Raw genomic sequence first — 23,757 nt, 5'->3', positions numbered from 1 at the left:
AACTGAAATAGCAAATGTTACAAGTGATTGCAACTTTTATATGTACTGCTAGTTAGAAATCTTCTATTCACTATTATATTTGTTTAATTATAAATACTCACTAAAAATCTACCATAATAAGACTTTAGAGACAAGGGCCCTGCATGCGAGGGCGTTGGCTGGCTGGTGGACCTCGGTGTATGGAATTAGAAACTCCTTTTTCATGATTTCTTTGGTCTGCAAGGACTTTTTTCTGGCTTTCTGATCTACCTTCTAGCAAATATGTTAATTTTTTGTGAGAAAATAAAGTCAGATCATATTGGTTGACTTCGTGATTGTCTTCTCAAAATCTAGGTGATAACAGAGACAATGGTAAAATAGAGAAATTTTTCATGACATGCTCAAGGGAGGAGAATCAAGTTGGCTAAGTTGCAGCCTTGTTCTGTTTGCATTTCCATCAGAATCAAAAGCTTTGCGTCATTTCTGTCCTGACAGTAGAGCATGGAGGGGGAGCCGCCTCCTTTTCCACCGGAGATCTTGTGTGGAACTTTCATCCTGGTCTGTCTTTGTGTGCAGGTACCTGTCTCCAGGACTGCGAATCTGGGCCACTGGAGCCTTATGTGGGCACAGCAAGACTCAGAGACAGGGCATGGAATGTGGCTAACAGTTATGTTTTATATTCTACAAAAGAAATGTACAACCACATTGCTCTATTTAAAATTCTGTTATTAAATATTTTGTTGGATGTATTTGAAAAACACATGCTTTTTACGGCTCTCCTTTTGACTCTGATTCACTTCAAAATTTAGATTTGGGATAAATTATGTCCTATTTACTACATGAAGGGAAACTGGATTCTAGTCCTCCTTTTGCAAATGATTAACTGTGTGAACTCGTGGGAGTTTTCTAACTTTCCTGAACTTTAGACTTTTTGTTGTAATGTGGAAACCTTAATGCTCATCTTGCCTTCTGCTGAGCTGTTGAAGGCTCAAACAAGATAATTTAAGCGCCAACGCTGTTAAAAATTGTTATGCATTGGATAAGTCAGTAGTTATCCTAGAACGTTCTTTATAAAATATTTTATGTGAACTCAATGATCGTTACATAAATTTATTATATTCATCATACTAAGGTGTAATTTATGGTTGTTATTTTTGCCTGAAAGCCAATGATAGATTTGGATTTGGAGCAGAATCACATGGCTACTTCTCACCAGTATGCTTTCTCAAAAGTTTTCACCCAATTAATTCCACAAACACCTGGACATTCAAGGCATAAATAATTCATTATCACTGCCCTTTCCAACGCTTTATACAAAATTTCTAAAGGATTTATTTTTGCCACTTGATTTATATTCTTCTCATCGTGTGGATAACAACCTTCTATTCACATACAGAATAATCTCTAGCTTTGTTTTTGTACCTTCCTTGGCTACAGCAGTTTTATTTCATGGAATTGAAAACCTGGTACTTTCCTGTAATACAAACAGTTCTAAACGATTACAAGGATGACTTGGAAAACCATCCCTTTGGGGACAGAAGATGGATTTTTTAATAAAATCTGAATGTTACAACTTTTCATCATTTAAAGTATAAAGTAAGACGGGACGCGGTGGCTCACACCTGTAATCCTAGCACTTTGGGAGGCCGAGGTGGGTGGATCGCTCAAGGTCAGGAGTTCGAGACCAGCCTGAGCAAGACCCACACCGCATCTCCTGTCTCTACTAAAAATAGAAAGAAATTAACCGGACAACTAAAAATATATAGAAAAAATTAGCTGGGCATGGTGGCGCATGCCTGTAGTCCCAGCGACTCTCGAGGCTGAGGCAGGAGGGTTGCTTGAGCCCAGGAGTTTGAGGTTGCTGTGAGCTAGGTTGACGCCACGGCACTCACTCTAGCCCAGGCAACAGAGTGAGACTCTGTCTCAAAAAAATAAAATAAAATAAAGTATAAAGTAATCTGAAAATTTTAAGCTGAGGATGTGAGATCTCTCAATTCACCGGGCGGTCCAACAGTTCTGGGTCAGTCTCCAAGCCAGGCCCCAAGCGAGGAGAAACCGTACCTGTTTGCTGCATCCACACACAGTCCCCCGTGGAGACAGGGCTCACTGGCACACTCGTCAGCGTCGAGCTCGCAGTGGCCCCCCAGGAACCCAGGGGCACAGTCGCAGGAATAAGACCCCACGGCATCCCGGCAAGTTGCACCGTTTAAACAGGGCTGGGACCAGCATTCGTCAATTTCCAGCTCACAATTTACACCTTTTAAAAAAGTCAGCACAGAAAAACAGAAGAAGTTTCAGCGACGTGTTAATACTCTAGCTATTCGACAATGCTTTATGTACCAAAGCACTCGTCAAGTGTTATGTTACCCAAAATAATTTTTCTCCTTAATTGTAATTGATTTTAACTTCTGGTGCTTGTGGGGAGTCGCACAGAGTGGAGCAGCTGCTACTTACTAAGAATTGTTGCTCACAACAGCTTGTGGCTTTTTAGTCTGCGGAACCAAAAATGTCATTTTTAGAACAAACTTATTGTGAACTGTACTTTTGCTGGAAGCCTAAAATGGGCTGGTCAATGTTTTTATGTTATTTTTAAACAGTTAGCTTAGTTAGGGCAGCATATCAAATAGTGGGTAGAAGCTTAGACTCCAAAGCCAGAGAGCTTGGGTTGGGATCTTGGCACAGAAACCTACTAGCTGCGTGACTTGGGCAAGTTTCTTAACCTTGTTACCTTGCCGTAACTCAGCTTCCTCACCCGAAAAATCAGAATGATAGTTGCAATTACCTTATAAGATTATCTCTATAATTAAATGTGTTCTAAAGTGCTTATACATTATAAAAATACTTATAACAGTACTTGATACATTTGAGTATGTGCTACAGAAAAAATAGCACTTGTTTTTCCACAAGTGTCTATTGTACCAATGCAGTGTGCAATTATTTGCCTAAGTGCTCCTTTTGCATAGCAGACGTTTTTAAATTTTTTGTGTTTTAAAATACTACTTTTAAATATAAAATCAGTTTGTGACAAACTTAATGTAATTAATGGCTTCATTAGAAGCTACTTCATTTTAAGGTACTGTTACATGAAAACAAAAATCTGTATTTATCCTCCCAAAAATAATAGGTGAAGATTATTTGCTAAGCAACGTAAGTTTCAGATTTATAAAAGCTGTAGTCATATTGAGATAACAAACTATTCTACTGAATCTGTCAAAATAGTATCTGATATACAGTAATCAAATATGCATACAGGTCTTAAGAGACAGAAAAGGAGAAATACCTATACTTACCCATCTTTATTTCTGTGTCTATATCCCAGAATAATAAATTATGTATTATTAATAAAATGATATTGAAGGGTTTTCAAATAACTCAGAAGTCGTTAGTAGTTTGATTGATTTTGTACCCTTTTCTCCTGATAGAAAATGCAGTAGGATATTCTAACACCATCTATTATTTACAACTGTTACTAGAGTCTACAAAGATCCAACTTAAAAGGGATGCCAGCATATTAAATTTGATTGTTTTTGAAAAGAAAAAGAACTTAAAATTTAAATTTATATCAATAAAAATGGAAATTTGTGCAACAGCATTTGCTTCTAGATAAATGGTTTGCTCCTTTGGGCTCAGCTATTTCTTTCTCAGTCTGTGAAGGAGATTTTCCACATCTGTGTTATTTGGCATCAACAAGTTCAAAGGAAAGAGGACGAAACTGGCCAGCGGAGACCTGGGTTCTCATTCTCTTTGTAACAGTCTCTCTTTTCAGCAATGTTCATGTATCTTTACTTCTATGTAAAATAAGATAATAATAGATATCTCTTTATTTTCAAGAGTGCATGAAAAACAAAAGTGATTAATTCTTTAAATAATTTGCCTATGATTATCTTTAACCTGTATATTTACTAAAACCATGCGTTAGTACTCAGTAATTGTAAGATGCAAAATCACTGCCCCTAACGCGACACTGTTTGGTGCCGACTCTGGGCCGGGGGAAGCATGCTCATGTAGGCATGTGCAGTCAGCATGGACGCCCACGGCGATCCCTGTGTGGAGGGAAACCGGCACTGACTGAACGCCAACCATACACACGGGCAGGGCACAGGGATGTCACCTGCATCCCTGTACTTCATCCCGTACATTTAAGGTACAGATAGAGAAAGTGAGACTCAAAGATCTTCCCTGACTTGCACAGCTGGCAAGTGACAATATCTCTGCAGTCCCTGTCTCCTCCTAGGGCAGTTCTGCCCGTTCCCTTTGCCTATAAGACACCGGCTCACATCATTTGGCATTTTAACCAGGAAGTGTTTTTGCCGGGAAGTATTAACATACAAAGCCAAACCAGTGGTTTAGAATTTGTTAATGCTTTTCTAAGTTTTATCTTTCCTAATTAAAATAAAATCCGTATGTTCTTCTGATATAAGCCCAGATTACTTCCTAATATATAAGAAATACATTATAAATAAAAGTATTATTTTAAATCTGCAGCTCCATTTATATATTGCAGTTCAAATATTTTGGCATTAAAGTGATCCTGCGACACATTTGTGAGAATGTGTCTCAACAGCTTAAGTACAATTGCAATTCAAACAACTATTGCTTTAGGGTGATTTATTTGTGTTATTCTTAATATTGCTCATAAATGTGATTTTCATTGTAGTGTATCACTGTTGCAGATATAGACAAAAGCGATTGGTCTATGTCTGCATTATGCCAAAACAGATGATAAGTGTAAGTCCAATCAGTCATCCAGATGTTTTTCTGTTCCCAGATACTTGGCTTCATAGATAAAACATCTGTCTGCCTCAGATGCTGCCCCCCTGTGCTCTCAATATTCCCTTTAACATAAATGAACATATTATATCGCACTACAGTTACTTGTCCATTTCATCTACAAAATGGCGGGCTCTTTGAGGTCAAATTCTTTGTCACTTAACAACAACATTTGCAGCATTTAACACATATTCTTTAAACACTGGAAATGCTCAATGAATTTTTTTTTTGAGCACCCAGCCTGGAGTTGCATTGGTGGTCTCAGAGCTCACTGCAGCCTGAAACTTGAACTCCTGGGCTCAGGTGATGCCCCCGCCTCACCCTCCTGTGCAGCGGGGACTACAGGCACATTGCCACACCCAGACAATTTTTCAAAAACATTTTTTATAGAGACGGGGTCTCACTATGTTGCTCAGGCTGCTCTCAAACTCCTGGACTTAAATGACCCTCCCAACACGGCCTCCCAAAGTGCTGGGATTACAGGCCTGAGCCTCTGTGCCTGGCCCATCTCAATGAATTTGGAATGAATGAAAGAGCAAGTCACAGCTAGGGCATATTCTGCCACGTCCCTGGGAAGGCGAGCTGCTGTGCCAGGTCAAGCTTCCCGGGGCTTCTGCTCGCCCGGGCCCTCTCCAAGCCGAAAGCCATAAAGTTAGATTTGTGGCTTTGGCAAATGTATGACATATTGTGGTTCCTGAATGATTGTGTCCCCACCTTCTAATTAGCATTTAGAGATGTTGTATTTCAATACACATCCTTTAGCAGTCAGAGATGAAAGTTAACACTCTGGACCAGGAGACACTGCACAGTGTATGGTATCAGCGTGGAGCAGGTCTCGTCCCCGACGCTGCCCTCGTCACTCATCACACCGGGCAGAAAGGGAACAATACGTGGGCCGTGGCATTGACAACGTGATCTGAACACATTCCTCGTTATCTGCAGAGCCCATGCTTTGGAAACAATCGTACTCTAGCTTTGGGATATCATCCCAAATTTCAGACTCTACCCATTATATTTGATACCTAACAGGGCTCTGTGCATAATGTTTTTCTTTTAAATAAGAATGACGTATGCAGTTGTTTATATTAGTTACAACAGTCATCGGTGCAACTCTGCGGCACAATGTCAGTGCAAGAGGAACTGTAGCGTTTGGTTTCATGGCAGCGACAGAGTGACAGTCAGTTCTCCCCTAGATCACAGTCACAATCTTCTCAACATCCCAGAGCAACAAAGAGAGGCTGGATGACTTCCTGCTCCGGTTCACAGACTCAAACAAGTATACTAATGTTTAGCAAGATGTTATGAGAAATGAATGGTGGATTTTTTTTTTTTTTATTATTTTCAGTGGGAATATCTTTGGAGTTTCAGCCAATAAGATTTCTGGCTTGTGAATTCAGACACACCTTTCTTAAGGATACTGAAAAGTAACAAAATCCTTTTTAAAATCATTTACATAAAGTAGACTTCACAAGGCCAGGATTCCGTCCCTAAAGCACTGCTGAATTCTGTCAGTTCCAAGACTCCCCTTTTCTCCTTCACATTTTTAGCATCTCTGGAAGTAGGAAGCCCTTCACAATCAACAGTGTCTTGGTCTTGTGTTCTGTTTTAGCCGAATCATTTTTCTTTCTTAATGATATATGAAATTTACGTAAAACCAATTATGTGTTAAATCTGATGAAATATGGAAACTGATTTATTCTTTCATCATACTTACAACTATGATTAATACTGTTATTTTATCATTAATTTTATTTAACTAACTTCATTATATGTCATTATTTTGTTATTACAACGATTACAATGCTTCTTGTTCCTACAAGTTTTGCTTTCACTGGGAGACAAAACTGGAATAACCTCTGGTCTCGATATCAAACATGTTTTTTGCTGGTTTCCTTAATCCTTGTCATGCTGCGTCCTCTCCCCTACCCCTTCTACTATCAGTGAAAGTTTGGGAATGTTCTTGACACTGTTTTCACTCCATCTTTCCAGAATATTCATGGAGGCAGAAACTAGTTCTAGGAAGAGAAGGATAGTTAGTTCCTCTTTGTCAGCCGTAGGGACAGAGCGTGAAGAGGTAATTCTCGTGTTTCCTGGTGTCTAACGACACTTCCTGTTGCAGCCGTCTATCTGGAGAACTGTTTTCTCCTAACTCTATGTCAACACATCCTTCGTTCCTCTTCTCCAGCCATTTTTCTCTAAATTCTTTGTTATTCCTTCCACTTTACTCTCGTTGTAAATGTCATCACATGTACCATGTCATTGGATTGTAAAACAGTATTTTCCAATGTCAATAGGCATGCTGTTTTTTAATCTAACTATATTTTATATGTTCATTTATACACACATTTTCAAAAAATTATGAAAATGGTAAGATATACAAACAAGGGCTGTCCGGAAAGTATCCAGCCATGGATACAGTGGATACGTGGATATAACGGCTGTATACTTGCCAGACAGCCCTCGTGGATCAAATATACATCAAGCTTAAGAAGTCAGAGTAACCTATCTCAGAATCTCAAAGATGCCACGTTTGAAAAACACGGCACTTTTATGAATAGTTTACGCCTATCTTAATTTTGTAAGTTTCTTGGGAAGATTATAGGAATTCTGCAATATTTCTATTTTATGTTAAGTATGTTCATATTATGTATTTCATATTTCCATAATTATAATGTTTTAACCATAGCAAATTACTCCTGTGTTTCTCTTCATTAGGATAATGGTTATTCCTAAATATTTTAAAATGTTAAAATATTAATAACTTTTTAAATCTTTTATTTTGTGATGTAACAGTTTTAGAAATTGAGTTTTTGCCTAGATGTATTATAATATTCCAGTTTAAACTCATAAGTGGAGCAGAAGAGTTTGACCTTTAGTTCATCTATTTCTGAGTCTGGTTCTGACACTACTCAGAAAAGAAAGCAATTCAAGTACAAGAAAATGATACCTATAAAAAATATAGATAAACATCGTTTAAACAGCATTGGTACTAGTAGCTATGTTTTAAGATGTAGGAATATTGACAATCAGCACTTTCAAAGCCTAAATAGTTCACGGAAAAGTTTTCACCAGATCATTTCATTCTCACCGCGATCAAGAGTTAGGTAGCATTGTCATGCTCGTGTCAGAATGAGGCAGTGCAGGCTCAGAACTGTTGTTATTGATCAAAACCAAACCGCCAGAAAACATCAGAGCTGCGCCTGGAGTCCTTGTCCTTTCCTTCCCAGTCCCACAGCCCCTGCGTGTGTCCTACACGTTCCTGCATGTCGCCAGCTCGCCCCCTCCGGACGCTGACCTGCACATGCCTCCTGCTCGTGCCCACACAGGCATCAGGGAAACACTGGCAGCAAGTCGAGAAAAAGCCGGTTTTCTGGTTCACAGACGGCAGCTTCTTTCCCCGTCCTCACATGGCGGTGGGGGTGGGGGTCTCTCTTGGACCTCTTTCCCGTCACACATAGCTCAGATCCCACTCACGAGGGCCCTACCTGTGACCTACACGCCTCCCACAGGCCCCACCTCCTAACAACACCTTGGGGGTCAGGATTTCACACGTGAATTCTGGGGAGACACAAACATTCAGACCATAACAACCCCTTCACAAAACATCTCTGCTCTCCTTCTCTCTTGACATTGAACATGTTATTATTCAAATAACAATAATAATAATTATATCCAGAGGCCAAAAGTTTCAATTCGACATCCTGAGAGAGATGCATTTTCACCCCACTCATAGGCTGTTTTTTTCCATCAAACATTTCCTGACTCCAAGCAGCACCACCGGCTCCGTCTTGCACCTCCTCACACTCTGTTCACGGACAGACTGTAATTTCTGTCTGCGTTCCTGCTCCCTGGATAAACTGTGAGCATTTTGTCAGGGACAAATTTTGCCCTGGTCATCTTTATGTCTCCGAGGTCCAGCACAACGTCCAGTGCATTGTACATATAAATATTTGCTGAATGAGTAACATCTGTTATTTTGTGTACTCATTCAACAAACATTCATCAAAAGCCAGAAACTCCATTTCTTCATAAAAAGTATTTCAAATGGCTCTAGTTCTGAGCAAAAGCCTGATCATGTGTTTAATTTCCTTCATATGACACTATAAAATGATTAATTTTATGATGAAGAGCATATAAAAATAACCTTTTTCCTTCCATAAAATAACATTATTTCTCTTGAAATAAGTTTATATTTTATAATGTATGATAGTTTTATTTCCCCCAAATTATTGTCCATTACCATTAAATTATCCATATGATTTGTCATAGATGCCTTCAAAGTAATGTAGTTGATCAAAACCCACGAGGCCCAACCCCCGCACGGTTGCCTTGGTAACTCAGTTTCCCACAGGAGTCTGGGAGAGGACCACTGTTCAAACCATGGCGTCGTGTATCTACAACTGTCACCAGCAATCAACGCTTTAGATAAAAGCCCACACTTTATTGACTTTCGTTTCCTTGTCTCACGGACTTTGTGAAATAAGAGCCAAGGATGTCGTGCGAAAATCCACGTAACTGTCTACCTCAACGGTGTCCCCAAGTGGGGTCCCTGGGGCAGCAGCGTGAGATCACATGGGGGCTTCTTACACATGGACTCTCTTAGACCCACCTCAGGTCTATGGGACCAGACCCATATTAATGACAAGCTCTCCAGGTGAATGTGATGTGAACTGAAGTTGGAGATCCATTGATTTACCCTGTAAGTTTGCTACATTAGAACTGACAGTTGAGCTTTTAATGCATACTTTTTTTCATATCAGAGATTTCACAGTTTTTGGAGTAAAATACACTTGAAAATATTCTGACCACGGTAAATGTTCAATGAGTCTTGTTCTTCATGACCCTAAACCTGCCCTCACCTTTCATGCCCACGGCCGTTCTCCCAGGCCAGGTCCTGATGTCTTACGTGTAGGTTATCACGATAGTCTTCTAACTAGTCTTCATGCGCTAACTAGTCTTTTAACTACTCTCCACGTGCTAATACATTTTCTTGAACATAGAACACATTTTAATACATTTTTGTTTCTGAAATAAAGATGCACCTTATAATGGAAGAGTAAATTTCATGTAGTGTATTTTCTTATTTCCCAAAAGATCATTTTTATGCCACGGATCTACCTTACAATAGAGGCAATAAGATATTTTCCAACACTAATTTGTTTCCTCAGACATAGAGTTGCCCTGTCCCTCCCCTCCCACAGCCCTAGCTTTCTCATACTGCCGGCATCTTAACGGGGAAAATGTACATTCATCAATCTAACTTTAAGGAAGACCTCAGTTACAAAATGATTCACTGCATAAATGTGACCTAAAAGCAGTCACATGCTCAGAGCTAATAGTCTTCTCATTAAAAAAAAAAAAAAAAAAAAAAAAAAAAGTTTGCAGCTGCTCACGTTCTGCCTCAGCTGGAGTTTCTGCTTGTGCCCAGCAGATTCCCAGGGGCACCTCCGCGGCTCTCCCAGCCCGTTTCTGTGGCTCATGAATCACCACGGAGCACACAGAGAATTCACACCGTGTGAACCCTCTTCATGCACCACGGCTCTTTCCCCTTCTCCCTCTCTTTTAAAATTTATTGCCTTTTCTTACGTTGCTGCTCAAAGGAACACAGGTTTTTTCCTGTAAGCCAAGTTTTTTATGACCACCCTGAACTGGGACGCGGAGCACAGCAGCCCGGCCGCTGCAATACAGTTTTCAGGACCCACCAGGAGGTCTGGCTGAGCCGGGCACCAGCGCGCCCATCCTGACGGCTGGCGAATCTTGCTCCTTCCTCCTCAACTTTGGCTTTTCCCTTGGTTCTAGCGACCTTCTTTGGGGGTTCTCATCAATTTGCCTGAACTGCCACAAACAACGCTCATCACAAGATAGCAATGAAGTAAACAAACCTCCCTCTGTGTCTAAATAGCGGTAGTGAAAGAGAAGTTTCCAGATTAAGTTCACATAAAGTTTTGGCTCCGAGCCCTAGCTGCACATTGGGACCATCAGTTAACCGTGACCCTCTGAAGGCAGGGCACGGCCACCTCTGCTTCCCGTCTCCCTGGGCAACCGCCAACGAGAACCACCGAGGAGCTGCTGGGACCCAGGCCACTCTGCTCGGGTAGGGGGCTGGTGAGCCAGCCCACAGTTGCATTTTGTACCTGAACTGGCCGAACCAGCTAAGGATAGACCTAATTCTTCCTGCCTTGTGAGTCTCTCGTTCAAATTCTGTTTGCAAGCAAGTTTTACATACGCCATCAGAAAAGCTGAAATAATAAAATTTAGCTGATTTCTTAGAAAACAAAGAAAGAATATAGTCAAGTAGGGAACAGCATCATTATATCAGGGATTGGCAAGCAAAGCATCCCCACTGTTGACTTGGAGTGTTACAGTGAGAAATGGGCGTCACTCTCCCTGGGCCCACAGGGATGTGACATAACACACAGTATTAATGGATTCGTCGCAGGGTGACGTGCATCATGATGGAATTTTACTGCACTGCACATTGGGAATACACCCTTGACATCCTTTATGCCTTAGACCACTGAAAGGATTCATTAAAATCCAATTAAATTAGAATGTAAGAGAAATACACACATTATAAAACATGATTTTTCAAGCTGTGTTTTTGCAATTATGAAACTATTACGGAACACTGTAGTTGAAATGGCTGAAACGTTAATTTGATCTCACGTCTATTCCTTTTAATCTCCTTTCACAGTGTTGAAATGGCAGCAAGAAATAGACGATGCTAACTTAATGAACTACAGTGATTTTTTTAAAAGTGGTCATTATAAACAAAAGCAATTCCAAACCAGGCCCACAACAATTCATTTCTTATCTTAATTCAAAAAATTTTTTAAAAACTGAAATTCAATTGCTATAACTCTAATTAAAGAAAATAGGCACAACAGTATGGCACATAACCAAGGAGGTTTTCATGTATAAATGCCATTTTATTAGCTCCTTTAATATTGCCCATAACTTTTAGCATAGTATTGGTAATGAAGATGCACTTGATAAAATAATTTTCCAGGCCGGGCGCAGTGGCTCACGCCTGTAATCCTAGCTCTGGGAGGCAGAGGCGGGTGGATCGCTCGAGGTCAGGAGTTCGAGACCAGCCTGAGCAAGAGTGAGACCCCGTCTCTACTAAAAATAGAAAGAAATTATCTGGCCAACTAAAAATATATATACAAAAAAAAAAAAAAATTAGCCGGGCATGGTGGCTCATGCCTGTAGTCCCAGCTACTTGGGAGGCTGAGGCAGGAGGATCGCTTAAGCCCAGGAGTGTGAGGTTGCTGTGAGCTAGGCTGATGCCATGGCACTCACTCTAGCCCGGGCAACAAAGTGAGACTCTGTCTCAAAAAAAAAAATAAATAAATAAAATAAAATAATTTTCCACTGACCCAAGCATTCTACCATCAGAAAGTATATATGAGGTAATAGAGAAGGTAAACTCTAGTTTAATACCTATTTACCTCAGTTTCCTGACCAGGAAGTATACCAAGAAATACATGAAAGAATTTAAAAACCTAGAGTAATTCAGTAACAGTTTGTTAAGCGACCTTTCCCACATACGCCGGGCTGGCCCTGGGGGAAGACGGCGCCCTGTGCTCAGTACCCTGCCCCCGGCGGGGAGACCTCACTGTCCCCAGCTGCAAGGCCGGGTCCCCCGGGCCACTCACACAGAGGAGTCTGAGCTGTGACTCACGCAGCTCCACGTGACACGGCAACAGGGACGGTGCACAGCCGCTCAGAGTTCAGGGGACTCGGTCGATTTTTACCAGTTAGGGAAGTTTTCTATCTAGCAATTAACTATTGTCAAGAACTCGGCCATTTTCATAAATGACTGGATGGGACACAGACAAGTCACCTCTGCTTCTGCCACATTTAGGGAAAAGGAAGCTAATGTCACCCCCTGGCGTTGGGATGTGATCACACTCACCAGAGTAAGCGTGGGGACAGACACAGCTGTATCTTCCGACCTCGTTGACGCAGGTGGCCTGGTTCTGGCAGGGCCCCGACACACACTCGTCCACCTCCCGGTCGCACAGGCTGCCCTGGTACCCGGGGACACAGAAGCAGGAGAAGCCACTGACGCCGTCCTGGCACACGGCCCCGTGGCGGCAGGGGCTGGAGGCACACTCGTCGAGGTCTAGCTCGCAGAATGTTCCAGCGAACCCGGCAGGGCAGAGGCACACGGGGGCAGCGGGGTCCTGACGGCAAATGCCCCCGTGCTGACAGGAGTCCTCGCCGCAGGGACCCGCGGTGGCTTCACAGGCCGTCCCTCCGTACCCAGGGGGACATTCGCACTGGAAGCCCCTTTCTCCCGGGGAGCTCACACAAGTGGCCTTTCCCTGACAGGGGCCGGAGAGACAAGGGTCTTCCACGGTGTCACAGCCTTCGTCCGGGTTACTGGCTGTGTCCGAACAACGGCAACTATTGTCTTTTGAAAAACTCTTGCATGTAGAATTGTCTTGGCAAGAATTCGAGAGGCACCTGGTGTCGTTTTTATTGCAAAAGGAGTCTACAAAGAAGTAAAAAAATAGCAAGATTAAACTTACAAATAGTTGAGGAAAATGGCAAAGAACTTCTTTCCTTCTGACCCTTGTGCCACTTCCAAGAAACTCACTATGAAATACGCAGTTGGTGGCATTCAAGTGACACGTTTTGGTTTCCCATTTGTCAAAACTTCTCATCTGCTTGTTAGGAAGAAGCAAACTGGGTTGAGAGTCTTCCTTCTCCTCCACGACCCCTTTCTCAGGTGTGAGTGGAGTCGAGGATTGGGCTGAATTGAAGCAGCTGTTAAACTTTCCCACATACACAGAATTTTGAAATTCATATTCTCTCATGGAAGGATTGTGGGGAATAGTGGGTGAGGAATTACAAAACTGTTTCTGAATAAGTTGTCTAACTGCAACTAATATGTAAATAAATACTATAACTTGGTTTATGACTGCTTTATCACAACACCATTTCATGCTCTAAAACAAAAGGCAGAGAAATTTTAAAAAAAAGAATAAAATTCTGACTACTTGCTAAAGATCTACTTCTGTACTAAGCATGCTAGGTAGTTCACATAGATTATTTCTCATCCTCAAAGCAACACAATATAATTGTGTACATTTTACAGCTGACAGATTAAGTCTCTGCAAGAAAACTGATGTAGTCAAATCTGCAAACTTTCATCTTCCAGAAAATCATCTCTGTTCTAGGAATATATTTTCAAAATTCTAATTGGAATAATAACCTTCAGGAAAGCAATAATTCTACAATTTTCCCCCCAAGTTCATTGGATACTTGCATGTGTGTGAATTTTCACTGAATACACACACATGATGGTCACAACATTTCTATTTTCGTCATCTTGTATACTGAGAAGCTTTATGATTTGGCAACTCAACGTGTCAGTCCACAAAACGCTGTCTTTTCAGGTGGATTCATCCAATACATTATTCTCTTATTTTTACTTCCTTTCTCAAAACATTGCTCACAAACCTCATAGCAGATAACAGTACAGGCCTGTAATAAAAACGGTTACAAAACGGAGAGTTTGCTCTTAAATCATGAGACGCAAATCAGCCCTTCATAATACCATGGGCAAACTCCTTATAGTAAAACACTCTTTCTGTTTCCTCTTTCCCTCTCTCTCTATATCCCATATATATTATATATACATATGTAGATGATCCTCAATTTAAGATGGTTCAGTTTTACAATTGTACCCGTACAACCATTTTGTTTTGCACTTTTAGCACAGTTTTCAATAAATTACATGAGATATTCAACACTTTATTATGAAACAGGCTTTGTATTAGATGATTTTGCCCAACCGTAGGCTACTGTCAGTGTTCTCAGTACTTTTAAGGCAGATTAGGCCAAGCTACGAGGTTTGGTAGGTTAGGTGCCTTAAATGAATTTTATACTTAAGATATTTTCAACCTACAGTGGTTCTATCAGGATATAATCCCACAGCAAGCAAAGGAGCGTCTGTGTGTGTCCTGTCAGTTCCGTTACCCTGGAGAACCTAAACTAATGCAGATTTTGGTACTGAGAGTGGTTGTAGAGGGACAGAATTTTACAAATGAGCTTTCTGAATCCATACTGGGGTTTCTGGAATCGGCTTCCTAACTGGATTAGATTTAGAGATGCTACTGACCCTACTGCCAGTATTGAAGAGAGCACTAACAGTCCACGGGGTGACCTGGCACCAGAGATGCACAAACATCTACACTGGATACATCTGACCAACCACCATCAACAGGAAGCTGGGAGACTGTGTATTTGATCCTTCAGAACATTTTTGGAAAACCAACAAATACAATGACATTGTCTGATCACCCCTTTGTCGCTGGACAAAATGTTGAAAGAAAAGGATCAGCTCGGGGATTTGAATTCCCAGCTCACGCACTGAACGTGAGACTTGAAAGCTTCTACGTGTGCCCCTCACGACACCCTCAGCTTGCAGCCGCAGGGCTGGATCGTGCAAAACCAAATGCAGAATCTCACCCTGCAACTGGCTGAATTAGAATGCAAGCTGAATTCACAGTCGGGCAAGGAGTTTACTGTTCAAGCAATGGCACTGACTGATTTGGAACTAAGGGGATCCTATCCGTTTAGATGGGATGGATGGGAAGGCTGTTTTGCAGCTGGGGACCCTGAGCCCTAAACTCTGATGAGTCTTCATTGCAAGCGTAGTAACCCCTTATCTCCAACTGAAATGATCCACTCTGCACTGCCTGGAGACACCACTGGCTTCCCGGGGCAGTTGTCACGCTGTGCTACGCTGACTCCCTTGGGGACCCTCTCTCCCGTCACTCCTCTTCGCTTCTAGACCTATGACTAGACTCACGTCCCCGCAGGGCCCCTAAAGACGAGGTACAGTTCATGAGAAGGTACACTCCTCTCCAAAACATGACTGTGCTCCTAAATCTATATGGACAGAAACCCGGGAACAAGTGTGGGGTGGATACTGAGAGTGGGACGATGGTGGAAGGAACATAAAGTTGGTCGGGCTGAATTTACTGATATGGCTCCCTAAGCAGAGATTCTGCATTTACTGTTGCAGCTCAGCAAGGGAGTTGGCAAAACTCATAAAAAAACTCTGTAATTAATATGTTTCAAAGAATTAAGAAAGTTTACTGCAATGATGGACCAAGTATACACTATTAAAACAAACCTCCAGAGAACAAAGGAGATCTTTGAAATTAAAAATGTAGTAACAGAAATATTAAACCCAACTGAGTGATGAGAAGACAACGGTGAGAAAAATTTCCCAAACACCAGAAAAAAGCACTGAGAGATGGAAATAGGAGAGCAAGAAATAAGGAAGGAGAAAATCAGTCACAGAGGAGTTCAAAATGAGAGACAAAGAAACGGTGTTGGTTGTGAAGGAGGCAATGAAAGGAGGGAGAAGGCAATTATGACAGAAATAAAAATATTCTGAGAACCAAAAACAGATAGGTTTAGAGATTTCAAGATCCCACTGAATATCCGAGAAAACTGATGAAGACGATAAATTCACCCCAAAGCATGTCACTGTGAAATTTCAGAACATCAGGGACAAAGAGAAAATCCTCAAACCTTTCATGAAGTGGGAGAGAGAACGGTGTATTTACAAAGCAAGAAATTATTACTTTATCAACAGAAGCCTTGGGAGCTAGAAGATACTAGAACGACGCCTTAAAAATCCCGCCAGGAAGTGATTTCCAAATTAGAATTCTATGCCCAGCTAAACTACTAATCAGATTTGAAGGGAAGAAAAACATTTTCAAGAATTAAGATTCAAAATTTTACCTTTCACATTCTGTTTTCAGGAAGATTCTAGGGAATGCACTGAATGAAAAACGAGGTGGGAATCAAGAAAGGGCCGACGTGGAATCTCACAAAGGAAAGAAGCGGAAGCTGCTGAAAGGACGTCCCCGACCCCAGACAGGGTCCCGCACAGTAACCAGCGCAGCAGCAAGAGCTCGAGGAAGGATGTCTCCAAAAGGCCAACGCACAGAGTACCGTATGGAGCAGGAATAGAAAACTAAATAGACCTACTGAAAGAAACCAAAGCAACTTTTACTGACTGGTATTAACTCTAGAGAAAACTAAAAGTTATACAAGAAAGGAAATAAAATCAGCAGATGTCATTGAAATCAATAAGCAAACTGCAAAGAATATGAAATCAACATGTAATTGAAGAGAACGTTACTTTTGAATAACTATGACAGCAATAATACAATGATGTAACTAACACTGGGAGCAATAGAGGGGTGTGTGCATGTGTGTGTGTGTTTGTGCGCACGTGTGGCTGAGAACTGTAGTTGAATCTATTTTCACCATAGTAAGATTCCAACAGATTATTCTAGCATCTGAAACTTAAAAAAAAAAAATCCACCTATTATTTGGAAATATAAAAAAAGGAGAAGAAATAGCTAGAAGAGTTTTAAGTGTTTACTTCTAGAGAATGTACATTCGGAGTGAGACACCAGGAGCAGGGGAGGTAAGAGGGTATTGCCATTTCCTTTGTAATTCGTGAGACTTCAATTATTACTGAATAAATCTGACAGAAATATTTTTAAAGCGATGCAGGTGTATTTACAATCCGCTCACACCCCCTATCCCCACCACTGTTTCTGTGCACACTCTGAATGGTTTTTAGTGCTGGCTCTGGACAAGATCATCTCAACCACAGCCGCTCACTGCGTCTCGTCCGGGATGACTTGTGTCGCCGGCACCGTGTGCTGCGCGGGCCTGTGGGTGCCCACAGGTGCAATGCCGACAGCCCCTCTCGGGAAAGCAGCCCGGGACGCGGGCACTGTTAACCGATGCTACTGCAGAGATGACGGCACTGAACAGACAGACAATTACGTGTTAAAATGAAAATTCTATTTTTCAAACACATAAATCAACTGCAGTTTACTGCACTATTAAAACTAATTAAATAACCATCAATAAAAACAGACTCTGGTCAGACCAATGATGGGAATGTCATGAGGTGAGGATATGGTTATTCCAATTTTTGTGGCCATGCTTGAAAAAAATGTGATGTACGATTGCACCTGCACATGGTGTGCACCTTCAGTGAACAATACAATAATTTCCACAGTGATGACACCTTTAGAATAAGACTTAGACACACACATTAAAAAAAAAAAACCTTACAGGAGTATTTAAAATTATAATTGGAATTTAGTTTCTACAGAAATGACCACAGGGAGTTTTTTCCAGCTTTCACAGGAGACTTATATACAGAGTAGGGAATTTTACTGGGTGTGGAGGGTAATTGATATTTTCAGACCAATTTATTTAGGCTGCAAAGCTGTTTCCTTGCAGTCAAGTTTGCCATCTACTGGCTTTGATGAGAAGTTCTACAGTAGCAGGTTTCAGACTTTTTCTTTTTGTTCTCTTTTTTTCTTTCTTTCTAAGACAGCAGAACTCCTTTGAGAAAAATGTCATCGTAATCGGGAAGTGGTTCTGCTCAGTTGGAGCAGGGCAGGGGCCCTGGCAGCCCGGCTCAGCTGACCCCTGCCCTCCCCAGGAGCTCCAAGGTGCCCTGGGGTTTGAGACCCACAAGTGGAAACCTCCGCACAGGAGAAAATAAAATATGTTATAGAGTTACTATAACTATTTCTGTATTTGCCACTGGTGTTTCTAGTGTTAAAATGAAATTCTTTTGTTTGCTGAGAACTAAACAAGATTAAAGACTAATCTGACCAGTTTTAAGAAGATGAAAACCCAAATAATGCTAAACGTATTGTGTATGTGTATGGGTGTGTGTTTTCTAATAATTGAATTTACTTGCAAAACAGCCATATTGGTAGTGTAGCTTAGTTATAAGGTGGAGTATATTTATTCAGAGCAATGAAATAGTACAAAGTACTTTCAGGAAAGAGCATTTTCACTTCTGGGATTATTAATATTATAAATAGTACTAATTCCTTTGTCCTGGATGGTTTTCATGCACTTACCTATGAAACAGGTAATTGTCTGACTTAAAATCATCAATCAAGAATCTGAAAATTTTATCCAGCCTTTTTTTATTGTCAATATTATTGTCAACTTTCATATTTAGCAATCATAGGAGATTTGTCAGAAAGAGGGTCGTGCTGTGGGCATGGCCCGGACTCACGCCGAGCCTGGAGCTGCCGCTCAGGGCTGTTTCCTCATCTGCAAAAAGACAACAGTGGAACCCACTTCTTAGTGGGGATTAAGCCACTAAATTTAAATGCTTTGCAGACACGTAGTAAGTGCTCAATAAACACTAGCTTTCACAGTTGTGAGATGTTTAGAGGTAGTTGGGGGTTCCTAAGAGAAAATTTACCAGACTAGTAAGAAACATAACAAACACAGGAATAACCAAAAAAGGCCCAATGCACTAATCGTTTTCACTGAAGGGGTTTTACCTTAGGGAACAAAGCAACAAACGCGAGGACACTCTTACACAGGGGGCCTGTCAGTGCTCTGATTCGACACGCCAGATACACCCTTCCTGTAAAGCGCCTGGGCTTTGTCAGGATCTAACAACAATGGGCATGGAACACAGCTAGAAAAGATTTGTTCTCCAGTGTTTGATTTTTGCAAGAAAAATCTTTAACATCTAAGTATAAATTTGAGTACCATTTAAATGTTTGGCTCAGAGAAATCCTAGCTGATGAAATGAGAGCTGCAGTAAGGATGTGGTTGTTCAGGAGATCTGCTATATTGTCTTCAGTACCTACTTATTGGTAACAAATGCCCAATAAATATTTCCTGAGTATTAATTGTCAAAGCCAAGGTTCCTACCTTAATGATGTTTCCTTAGGTATAAACTATACATATGTATCTGTAAATGTGTAATTATTCATACTGGGTCTTTTTAAAAATTGTTTTTTAGTTAAGTATCCTTATAATCACTATGTTCAGTCTTTAAATTTTTTTTAATTTGTTTATTTTATTTTATTTTTTAAGAAATTCTTTTCAGTCTTTTCTTAGGATTTACTAACTTAATTCTCCCCATAACTCTCTAATTATATCTGTCTCTCGGTCTCATTTTAATCAATATTAACTTTAAGCATCAAATTTATCCTCTGCAACACGACTTTCTTACTCCAGTTGAGAAGATTGTGGCCGAAGTTCACTGGTGTCACCTGCACCTCGATATGCTTCAGCAGAAGGAAAGGACGGACGGGTGGATAGAACCGTCACCATTGCTCATATTTGGGTTAAAAAATCAATCTTTAATATGCCTCATATTTAGCTAGGTCAAGCCCTCCCCGATGTGCTCCCACTGGTACCTATGAAGTTATCTGGGCTCATTGCTCCGGGGCTCGGATTTTTCTCGGGTTCCCCCCAAAGTACTGGGAGATGGGCAGGGACTTGGGGACGTCGCTGCCGGGGGTGGGAAGAAAATACGCCGGTTGGGTTACAGAGTAATTTGTTTTTCCAGTGTGTATGGTCAGCTTTATTTGAAAACTGGAGTAATTTTTTAAACACGCAAAGGAAAAGCTCTTTCTACGTTAATTCTATTTTTAATATATATTCAATCTAATTTTACCTAAATGAAAATCAGAGAAACAGAGGAACTGAGAAGATAAAATTGGATATTCCCAACAACATCTACTGAATGGTTTCTTATATTCTTTTATATAAAAAATCTTTTCCTAAAGATGATTTAATAAATACTTGCTGATGAAATGCAGTTAGAATGAAATAGGAAGTATCAACAACGCTACTGGAAACAGAAATGTCAAAATTTCCTGGTCTGAGAGTTTCAGTTGATGAGAATAAAGCGGTTTGCTGAGTTCTCTTTAGCGTGACCTTCTGCAGAGAATGAAATTTAATTCCAGGGCTGGGGATGGAGGAAGGTGGGGCTGGAGGGACACGTCTTTATTCAGGACACAGACGAAATGACTCGCACGTGGCAGGCAGTCAATAGAAATGTGTTGAATAATGAACGAATGAGCAGGAAAACCTGAATTCTCATTTGAGCCTTGCCGTGAAATTCTTGCTGTGGCCTTTTTTGATAGAATCAAGAAGAACAAATCATTGGTTAAGTCGCTTACTTTGATGTGCAGAGTAGTAGAATCCACGTGGAGTTAGAATAAGATGCAGACAGGTTCTTCAAGACCACTCCTTTCCTTTGCATTCCTGTGGCCTCTAAAAACCAGGCATTTACAATCTTACGTGTAGTTATTTTCTGTATAAATGGCCTTAAACACTAAATGGAGGCCAATTTAATGTAACAGAAAGAGTACCGTTTTATGGTCAGAGATTTGAACGTTGGTTCTGCTATTCACCATATCTCTGCGACTTTAAGATCATTTGTCCCTGAGCCTCAGTTTCCCGATTTCTGAAGCAGGTGACAGGCAGCCGTAAGCGCAGGGGGTAGGAGCACGGCCTTTGGAGCCTGGGTGTAAATTCTGGCTCTGCCACCGACTAACTCCATGAGTTTTATCAAGATCAACATCTCTGTGCTCAGTCTCCACTTTTGTAGAAATGACACCTCCCCTAAAGAGTCGTGGTGAAGTTAGATTAACACGAAATGCTGGCGGGACGGCCAGGAGGGAGCATCATCAGCCGTCGTCGTTGGTGACGGTGCTACAATTACCATCAGGAGTAAAAGAGATAATATGCGTAAATTCCCTTGTAAAAATCAAGGATAAAGTAGTTTTAAAATCAGTATTATCTGCCTTTTCTTTCGGTGCAAGGTCCACAGCACATATATCTTGTCACCCTTCTATAGCCTAGCCAAGTACCATGTACATAGTTGGTGCCTGGTGAATGCATGTTTAATAAATGAATAAATTCAAGAAAAAGGAGACTATATGATATTGGAAAGAGAATTTGAGTTCTGGGGGTTGTTAAGAGGTATTAATACAAGTTTACCATCAGTACACATTCTCTGAGAATCACACCTAATAATCCAGGTCCGTGCCCGACGTCGCCAGCTTAGTATTTACCGTAGTAAACTCACATGCAAACTCTCTGAAACACAATTTTTCACTCCAGTTGAGAAGACTGTGGCCAAAGATCACCAGTGTCACCTGTAACTCAATATCCCTATTCAGCTGCTATCTCCTCTTTAGTGGGTCCACAGCCTCACTGAGAAACTTGTCTGTGAACGTATTTTAAATCCCCTGTACATGATGGGCATTTTGCCAGGTGCTTTTGTGCACAATCTCTGGGCATCACCATCATCACAGATGAAATCAGGAGTCTGCTGAAACAAAGACCTCTTTTCCTCTCAAAGCTTCTCCATGAGAATAAAGCCTCTGGGTCCTTCACAAACCTGTGCACTAAGCTCGGGATCTGGCTTGGACCGGGTCTCTGTCGTTAGGGTTAGGGTGACAGACCAAGAGCCTTCGCCGTTGGCTGCAGTCACCCACCCTTAGCCCGTAGAAGATGCCCTGCCCTTTGTCATCCTCGGAACACGACTAAATAACGTACATTGTGAAGGTCATTTTTACCAAATGTCAATCACCGAAAATTTTAATGAGGGTCTAATTATGTTCCTTTGACATTAAATTCATTTAAAGCTAATCAGGCCTGCATTCACTGACCTTATTATAATCCATGTATATTTTAATAATGACAGGCTTCTAAACGACCCTTTTACTCACGGAATAAGACTTACATGTTATTAGCTCCTTTGCCACTAGGAAATCGAAATTCTCACAGTAAAGCTAAAAATGTTCTTAACAAAAAGAAAAATAAATTTTTTTTACCACTCCATAAAGCCGTGTTTTTTAAAACTGATCAATGATCAACAGATACAATTTCAACATCAATTATGAAACAATGGTACCAAAAATTTCAGCTACACAGCACTTTTGTTCTAAAAAGATATTTGACAGTTTTAATATTTTCAATTAGATTCTTATCAGTGTGCTAAGTATTCTATACACACTTAAGGTTAAAGAAAAAATAAGCAACATAGGTAGAATAAATGACAACAGCCTTTCAAATTCCAGCCCATTCCATTGTATATCAAAATAGCATGGGCAATTGATATAAGAAGGAAAAAAATAAGAATCTAATGCTTCAATTTTATTATTGGGATTATAAAAATGTCTCCAATATATTAGCTCCTTGCATAACCCTCGTGTTTCATTTAATCCCTATAGAAAAACTATGGGGTTGGAAGTATCATGTCCTTTTTATAAATATGAAATGGAGGTTCAGGAAGGTCAAACAACTTTCCCAAGGTGATGCAGCTAGTATGTGGTAGATCAGGATGTCAAGATGACTTCAAAACATTTATTTGGAAAAACCCAAAGGAATAGGAAGAAGGAATTGTGCAAAGAAACACCTAGAAGATTATCTAGACCAGCACTTCCCAAACCACCACTGAGGACCTGGTTAAGCTGCAGATTCAGGAGGGGCGGGGCCCGCGACCTGGCGTTTGTCATAAGCTCCCGGGTGACACTGAGGGGTCCCACGGACCACGCTCAGATGGCAACGTCTGCACCAGCGCTGTCTAGCAGGAGTACTACGCGAGCTATATCCGTAACGGTAAGTTTCCAATAACCATATTAAAAAGAAAAATACGCAACATTAATGTTAATATATTTTAATAGCCAATTATATATAAAACATTATCATTTCAAGATATAATCAGTATAAAGAATTACTGACATAGTTACACTTTTTTCATTTTAAGCCCTGGAAATCCAGGGTGTATTTTAGACTCTGAGCACATTCAATTCGATCCAGTCCCATTTCCAGCGCTCAAAAGCCGCGTGTGACTAGTGGCTGCTACACTGAACAGTGTTGCTCTTGACAGTTTCTCATATTTTTGGTTTAGAAAAATAATGTGTGGTAAGACGTTAGACCCCTAGAATTTAAATTATCTTCTTTTATGACACTCCTATAGTAGTAGCCATGAACAAAGACGTCTAAAATACATCTGTGAGTTTAACTACGATGCAGATTCAAACTGTGCACATCCTTAAAAGCCCAGTGCTTCCACGAATCTTTCTCGTATTCTGCATACTTGACTCCTGGCCTGAGCAACCACAGAACTTATCATTGTTAAGACACAATTTAACCTTTATCTACCTATTTCCT

At 40.8% G+C, this 23,757-nt stretch overlaps 1 protein-coding gene across 1 annotated transcript in view; it reads right to left on the bottom strand.

The window, feature by feature from the left end:
• The window catches only part of CRB1 (crumbs cell polarity complex component 1), a 121,257-nt gene that overhangs the window by 77,068 nt on the left and 20,432 nt on the right, over positions 1 to 23,757 (bottom strand). Inside the window, exons 3-4 of the mRNA XM_045536513.1 lie at positions 12,668 to 13,249; positions 2,041 to 2,236 (exon numbers count right to left, since the gene is read on the bottom strand). Of these exons, the coding sequence (XP_045392469.1) occupies positions 2,041 to 2,236; positions 12,668 to 13,249 (778 nt within the window). The remainder of the gene's footprint in view (positions 1 to 2,040; positions 2,237 to 12,667; positions 13,250 to 23,757) is intronic.

Source organism: Lemur catta, chromosome 23, assembly GCF_020740605.2.
Source record: "Lemur catta isolate mLemCat1 chromosome 23, mLemCat1.pri, whole genome shotgun sequence".
Lineage (NCBI taxonomy): Eukaryota > Metazoa > Chordata > Mammalia > Primates > Lemuridae > Lemur > Lemur catta.
Note: the sequence above shows the minus strand (reverse complement) of the source record. Positions and strands in the feature narration are given on the sequence as shown.